This window comes from Cajanus cajan, chromosome 4 (genome assembly GCF_000230855.2).
Source record: "Cajanus cajan strain Asha chromosome 4, NIPB_CcT2T_4, whole genome shotgun sequence".
Lineage (NCBI taxonomy): Eukaryota > Viridiplantae > Streptophyta > Magnoliopsida > Fabales > Fabaceae > Cajanus > Cajanus cajan.
Window position 1 is genome coordinate 72046476 of NC_138520.1, and position 8094 is coordinate 72054569.

Sequence of the window (8094 nt, forward strand, 5' to 3'; positions counted from 1 at the left end):
TACATTATCATCCAATCACAAACCGTCATTAAGTTTGTTGACTTTTATAATAACTACTGTAAGAGTCATCAACAATGATTTCTAACTAGCTGACACGGTATAAAAACTTTTACTCTAACAATGTATGTCTGCAAACTCTTGATTTGATTAGGTAACATGTAAATCTAATCTGAGGCAGAGATAAAATGAACGCTACTTTATGCCCCAAAAGAAAACAAATGCTTGGGTGTAGTGGAAGCAGCAAAATATGACTAGCAGATACGAGAAATCAGCAATATAATATTGAATAAAGAAATCCCTGAATAGTGCAATCTGCATAAGAACATCTTATCGTTAAAATAAACAAATGGAATAATTAAAGAAGGGAAACCCACAAGTCCTCTTAACAAAATGAGAATAAGTTGTAAAGTTGAATCATGGTCCAGGCCAAACGACAGCCTCACTGAGCACTTGCATTACTATAATCATTCAAAAAAGTGAAAAATTATCATGAACCCCGGTATCTCCACATAAAGGGACAAGGTTTTCTTGATTCCCCATGTACTACTCCATATAATTATATCATATATTGCTATTCTGACAATCAGACAATGTGCACCCCTAACAAATCCCAGTAAGCACCGCAGAAAAAAAAAATCCTGAAAATAACAATCCCCAAATAATAATTATAACTAATCAAGAACAGATATTCTTCAATCTTCACTTCCCATTCACACTTGCAACATAATTAACTAAAGATAACCCTCAATTTTTTTTTCCAATTATTACTATTATAAGACTGTAATAGGGGAGGGGGCTAAAGATGGCATCCAAAGCAATTACAGGTCTTGGGTGTGAATGAGCAGAAGCCAAAGGGTCTATGAGGAATGTTGCAATTGATGGCATAGCAACAAGGAGAGGGCAAGCAAACCCCTTTTGCTCCACCACAGCAGGTGCACAAGGCACATATCTGGAAGCTTCCAAGTTTCCTTCTGCTCTCATTCATCACCATCATCATCTCCATCTTCCCAGCCTCCACCATGGGCACCATTGGAAATGACCCATTTGCCTCCTAATCATAAAAAAACAATCTTTTTCATTTTCCAGCACTACCCAAGAGAAAATTCACAGGAAGCATCACTTGGGGGAACCAAATTAAGAAGCTAGATCAAAGAACCAAATTGAAAAATGTAAACTTTGATTTTGCGAGTTTGAGTGAGCGAGTGTGTGAGACACACACACAGAGAGAGAGAGAGAGAGAGAGACTCACATGGACCATGCTTGCCTCATTGGCTAAAACGGACACAAAAATGAGAGAGATGATGAGACCATGAGAAGGCACCATGGTTGGTTGGTCACTGACAAGTGCTTCTTCCTCTTAGGTTTGTGTATGGAAAGGGGCTAGTGATAATCCTGAGTTGTGTGGACAAGCTTCAAATTGGTGTATCATAAATGTGTAATATTTGGTGCCTATTTATATATATATAAAAGAAAAAAAAACAATATTAGAGCTTTAGCTTGGTTTGATAACTAAACTGAATAGCTAGTTTTGCAGGTTGCACAAGGAAGGAGTAGAAACTAAGAAGACTAGGCAAAATGAATTATGGGTTGGAACTTGGAAGGAAAAAAAGGGCAAGAACAAGAACAAGGGTTTCCTTTGAAAACAGAGGCCACAGCACAGAGAGTGTCCCCTTTGGTTTCAAGAGGTAAAGAGAACCCAAGAGAAAGAGAGAGAAAGAATGTGATTTATTTAATTTAGAATATCAAACAAACGCACCCTCTCCACCTCACTCCCTTCGTTTTTTCAACCCAAATGTGTGAATGTCTGTAAACCTAATAAAGGCAGGAATTTTTTTTATAAAAAGGAAAGCAGTGCAGTAAAATGAGTGCTGTAATAAAGAAACTGTGGACCTCATTATATTTTTTCTTTATTGGGTTTATTTTATGTGAACAGAGACACTTCAGCTGCATCAAGCATATGGGTATTCACAAATTTTCTCATAATGGATGCAATTAGGCACTCGCATTATAGAGGGTTACGTTGGAAACGACGGTTTTGTCCTCCCTTCGCCGCGTTATACTAATAAGAAACAAAAGTAATTGATTGTTTACGATGAAAATAATTAAGTTTATTTTAATTAATAATTTTATAAATACTCATAAAATTAAATAATTTAAGTGATGGTTATTTTCGATGGCGTTACTTGGGGGATAGAATAAGTGAGTATTTTAGTAATGGATCTTCTGTAACATTTACATTTTATTAGCAATTATTGATTTATTTAATTTTTACTGTTGTTGTGATTAGTTATTAATTATTGTGAGACTCTAAAGGTTAAGGAATGCTTATGAATTCTAGTTGTTAAGAGTTGTTTTGAGTAAATATTAAGTTGATCAATTAGAAGGAAAATGATAAATAAAGTTTTCTTAAGATTTAAGTTTCATAAACTCATTTATAAAGAAAATTTAGATAAGGGACTTTAGAGCCTAAGAGAATCTTTTCTTTCCAGAGTATTCTAAAGAGTACTAGAATCTTTTCTCAAAGTCAATGACTAGCAGAGTGATGATTCAAGGCGTTAGAATTGAGAATCAAGTGGTGGTGATTCTAGTGGGATTAGCTTAGAACAAACTCCTTTTTCCTTTTTCTTCTCTTTTAGTTGATATGGAGGTAAAGGAAATTAAAACATTAATTTTTAATGAATTATGGAGTTATATGTTGCTCGATTTCCATTAAATTTGCAAGTGTGTTGATGATTGAGAGGAAAATCCTTATATTGTGAGTTTTGGCAATCTTGAGCATGTTGAGATGAATTAGTGAATTTGTCTTAGATGATTACATGTTAAATTTGTGGTTGGAAATGAGTTGCTTGTGTTGTGTAATTAGATTATTTGTCATTACATGATGGGATTTTCTAAGTTTTAGGCGAAATTGAGCCAAAATGTGAATATGCTAAGTGTAGAATTTATCATAACGTCAAGGTAGTTTCAAGCTATCAGGCATAATATAGGTCAAAGGCTCTCTACCTCATTTTCATCGAGCGTAGGATTATGGTGCAGAATATTTATGTTATTAAGTTGTAATCTGGTTAATAAATAAGTTGTATAAGTTGTGAGATGTTGTAGTTGAATGAGTTGTGAAGTTGTATAATGTTTAAGTTACTCAAGCTATTAAGTTGTTAGGCAAGTGGTAAAAATATATATCTTTGCTAAATATACATAAAAATAAAAAAATAATAAAAAATAGAGGAAAGTGAGTGTTATTTTTGAAGTTAAAATATCAAGTTGTATGGATATATTTTGTGGTGCTCTTAGAACCCGATTGAAACCCTTTAGTAAGAGTTGTCTCCATTAGGTTTTATGTGGTATCTATATGTAGACAAAGTCAAGACATACGTGTATAAAACAATTAATTGATTAAAGTACAAAGTTAGAGACTTAGTTTCTTATCGAGTATTAGAGGAATGTAGTAAATTACATGATTGTTTATATAATTATTACATGATAACCCTAGATTAGTTGTTACTTACTTTCTTCCAATGTATAATAGTTAAACTATAATAAATGTAGTAAATTGTCGGATCGTTAAAAAAAATATTACTATTTAAAAATATATAGTCACAAATTTTCATATTATGTCCAAGTAATTAAATATGCTTCTTTTTATATATTTATACTTTTTAACTACTTTAACAAATAGTTTTGCCAAGTGTTTTTAATTGAATCAACTAAATTGTCAACTTTCAGTTTTCATATAGCTTTTAATCTTTTAACTAGCTTTTCAATTTTTAACTAACTTATCCGTTAATGTTTACAAAGACACCTTATGTGTCACGTATTTGGATAAATGCAAATATGAAATTGATTTGTGTAAGATGGTAAACAGTCTTCTTGTTAGACAACTTAAAATAATTAAACTATGAGCCATTTTTAAGATGAACTTAGCCTTGGAATAATGAAATATTTATATTATAAAATTATATATATATATATATATGTTGAAAAATTACATAATGTGATACAAAATTAAATTTAAAAAATAAAACAACTTTAAAGAAATATATATTTACATCGTTTGATAGTTCAATTTATATAATACAATTAAAAAGGTTAATAATTTGTCTTAAAACATGATCCACGATAAAATATTATGTCATCGTGCAACTGATGTAACTAATCCTAACTAATGAAAAAATTGTTTGTTGTTGTTATCGTTGAAAAACTATTCTATTACAGTAAAACTCGATTGATGGCTTAAGAAATATAAACATACAAATTTGTTTTTTCGTTTGCACTTTTTTTTCGTTATTGTACATTTTTATAATTTTTTTTGTTATAATAATTGATTGATCCATATTTTGTATTCATATTTCTTTTGAATTTCCTATCTTTTTCGTTAAATTAATCCCTGAAATTACATTTATTTACAAACGATCAAAGTCATAAATTCCATCATGACTCTCTTTGTTTTGGTTGATTGGATTAAAAGAAAAATACAAAGAGAGAAAAAAAAAATTCTCTCAATTTATTTGTTTGAGTAGAAAAAGTAAGTAAAAAATACGATATAAAAACATTTCAATCATTATATAAAATAATATATAATTTGTTTATGAAAAAGGATAAATTAGGTTCTCAAAAAATTTTGGACCCATTTCAACTCGATCTATCCTCTAATGAAAATAAAAATTAAAAAAGTTAGATCAAAAGCAACTTTTAAGTTTTAACACGTCCAGCCTACTTCTGGTTTCCAAATATGAAAACACTCTAATCTTGACTCCATTTCTCCTCATTACACTTTTTCTACTCAAAATTCATAGAACCGAATAAAAGGGTTGGGAGCACTTGTATAAGCTTTAAATTATGATATTATATTTGGAAAGAAAGAAAAATCCATTTTTTTAACTTTTAAAAAAAAAATAACATTTTGACATTTTCATGAAAATATTTATCTAAATTACCAAAAATTTAACATATTTTTAAGTTAAAAAGTGTTTTTTTCCTCCAAAAATGCAAACAAGTCCTTGATAGAGACAACGTTAATTTAAAACATTATTAAGACTAAATTAAAAATGAGAGAACCAAACCTAAGTAAAAAAATGGGACTCCAAATGAACATCGAAGTATTTCACTGTCTTCTGTACTGAATTTTTTTTTGGGGACCAAATCTTTCATACTATTAGCGTGTGCTAAATTCAACTAATGTTAGAAAAAATATTAACTTATTTCTAACAATTTTCCGATAAAACAAAAGAAAAAAGTAATTTCTCTTTTAAAAAATAACAATTCTCAAATGCCTACGACAGCAACGTTGTCTCCAAGTCAAGTGACGACACAAAGCCCACAGCAATAGGAAAGTTTAGAGACTTGTGTAAAATGAAATAAAAAAAATATAACAATTAAAAACTACAAACATTAATGATATATTTCAGACTTTTAAAAAAGTAGTTTAGTCTTACCAAAATTTTCCACATCTAAATAAATATGAAAACTAAACAATCCTTATTTGGACTGCCGCAATGTATTTGTGCTTTCAGATAAATATGAATTTTTAACATTTCTCAAATCTCTCAACTACTCAGTTTGAAACTAGGTCATTTCATAATAATTACTAAACGCGCTTGTGAGCTTTTGCATGATTTTATTAGAAATGATAAATATACAGACAAACAATCACAAAATCCTCACAATACATTAATAAAAAGTTGATAACTTTTTGACTTCGCGTAAAGTCATGTACAGAAATATCTCCTACACTTCTTTTGAATTTTTTTGTTTGAGGATCAATTGTTTACCCAATTTTACATAATCGTGGTTCCGGAAGTGGTATTCATCATGTACTTTTCCTTCTTTTTTTTTCCCGGCTTTTAAGTGTATTTGATTTAGAGAGGTGTTCCACACATAATTTTAAAAATTAGGCCGGTAATCGAACCGATTAAGGTATTGTGTCAGTAAATTAAAGGTTAAACCGTTAAATCACTAGTTGAACTGTATGACTCGATTTTTATTTATTTTTATTAAAAAAAATATTCATATTAAATATATTTTATACTTATAAATTTTAATAAATTCATATTTTATTTTAAATTTCAATTTTTCTATCTTATTTAAAATTATTTTTATTTTTATTTTGTAAAAAAATACATAAAAAATTATATGTTAAACGGTATATTAATACAAATTAAAAATATAAATAATATGTACATATATAATATGTTTGCAATTGATATCACAAAATAATATATGTAATATCTATATAGATATTATATTATTAAATATATAATTTAAAATTAATAATATACTATAAAAGTTATTTAAGTTGTATATATTACAAACAAATACATTAAAACAAGTAGTCATTGTTATATTTAATAAGACTCTTTGCTCTTCCATTAAGAGATTCAATTTTCATTATTATTTTTGTGATTTATGGTCTCTTAAAAAAAATTTTAAAAAAAATAAGAAAGAAAAGTGATTGAACCAGTTTGACCCACTGATTCACCGGTTGAACCAGAAAATTTACCGGTTCAATCCGGTTTGAAATGGGTCGACTGCATAACCGATCCAACTTAAGATTCGGACTGGCTGGACTACCGGTTTCCGGTCCAACCGGTCCGACCGGCCGGTTCAATCCGAGTTTTAAATCACTGGTTGTCACTAAATATAGAAAAGGAAAAGAGATTAACAGATTTATTCTTTGACAAACACAGCTTTAAATTCGTGCACGCACTAAATTAAAGGCAAAAACACAAGTTTAAAGAGAGTGCCTAGTAAAGCCGTAGAGCAGACCTGACAACCACGGAAATACCAATAGCTAGATAACTGTCTACAATATATTCTTATCCTTTTGCTTTACAACGTTAATATGCAGCATTTGTTAGTGTTATTCATGGTTTTAATAATATTTTCTGCAAAAAGAATATTTTACCAAAAAAAGAAAAATCCAATCTGAACTGCTTTTCCGATCGAAATGAAAAAGAAATGATCCTTCTTAGTAATTCAGATTTTATAGCCCAGAAATGACTCACCAACCAACCCACTGAATCAATGCTGTATCCCACAGAACTCAGAAAACTTGCGTATTTCTTTGAACTAATAACCAATGAAGCTTGGAAATTTACTCAGTGCAGGTTTGGAAATTCATCAGAAAGCAAAGAATTAGTCCAATTTAACCTAAAATCAAGGAAACTATAAGTATTGGCTTCTTAACTCATAGCTAAATAAAGAAAATCACATCGGCAACATAAAACCAAACACGCTATCACTCACCAAGAAATATTAAGGTATAAACTGCGAATTAATTATAATAAAACAGGTCAATCAAGCAAGTTTTTAAAAATAGTAAATTCGGATTCAGAAAACAGTCTAGCACAATAAAACAAACTTCTCAGGATTTGGCTGTCAGCACAGGACTGCAAAAAACAGAATTAGTTCAAATCATGACAATGATCATCACACCGTTCTCTATGTATCAGGAAATAAAAGAAAGAATGGACGTAGTACCTGAGAACACTTGCTAATCAGCGGGCAACACATCATTTACATCTATATTCCACCAATGAATTAATGCTAATAAAGCCTCCAGAAAAGATTTAAACTGCCGACCATGATTTAGTTGCATGTGAACTGTTAACCGAACTCCAAGCCAGAAAGGACCATCCACCCACAATTAATTGAAGCATGTAATTAAGTAATTTGTAGCCTGAACCCTATAAGAACAGAAGTCACAATTGCAATGAGGCTTGACAAATGCAAAACAGCATAAAAATAATGTGCTTCTGTTTCCCTTCAACTTCTGCAAAACGAATTCTATCTAGGACAATCAATCATACAAAAAGAACAAATATACCATGGGAAAGTAGAATTACAGATAAAATTATAGAATAGTTGCTTTTATTTTTACTTTAAAGAAAATATGACAAATGCAACAATTAAAACTTCCTTGGACTGCTGCTGTATTCTGATAAGAATGTACAAAAATGTGAAAAATAAAAGGATATTGATCATACTGTTGACTTGCTGTTGAAAAAGATTTCTATGCATGCACAGTAAACAGCATAAACCCAACTGTTTTGAGAAAGAAAAGTCTTTGCACTGAATTTCAAACCTGCACCAAAGAAA

General features: G+C 30.1%; 1 protein-coding gene across 1 annotated transcript; it reads right to left on the bottom strand.

Moving 5' to 3' along the window:
• Positions 1–382: 382 nt before the first annotated feature.
• On the bottom strand, positions 383–1784 carry LOC109802377 (ubiquitin carboxyl-terminal hydrolase). The gene is made up of 2 exons (XM_020363719.3): positions 1250–1784; positions 383–1051 (listed from the first exon to the last, which is right to left on the bottom strand). Exons 1-2 carry the CDS (start codon positions 1322–1324, stop codon positions 797–799), a joined length of 330 nt encoding a protein of 109 aa, XP_020219308.1. The 5' UTR covers positions 1325–1784; the 3' UTR covers positions 383–796.
• Between the last annotated feature and the right edge of the window lie 6310 nt (positions 1785–8094).

Coding starts and splice junctions, on each gene's coding strand:
- LOC109802377 (XM_020363719.3), bottom strand. CDS start 1,324: ATGGTGCCTTCTCATGGTCTCATCATCTCTCTCATTTTTGTGTCCGTT. Junction 1,052..1,249: donor ATGAGGCAAGCATGGTCCAT/GTGAGTCTCTCT, acceptor TTTTATGATTAG/GAGGCAAATGGGTCATTTCC.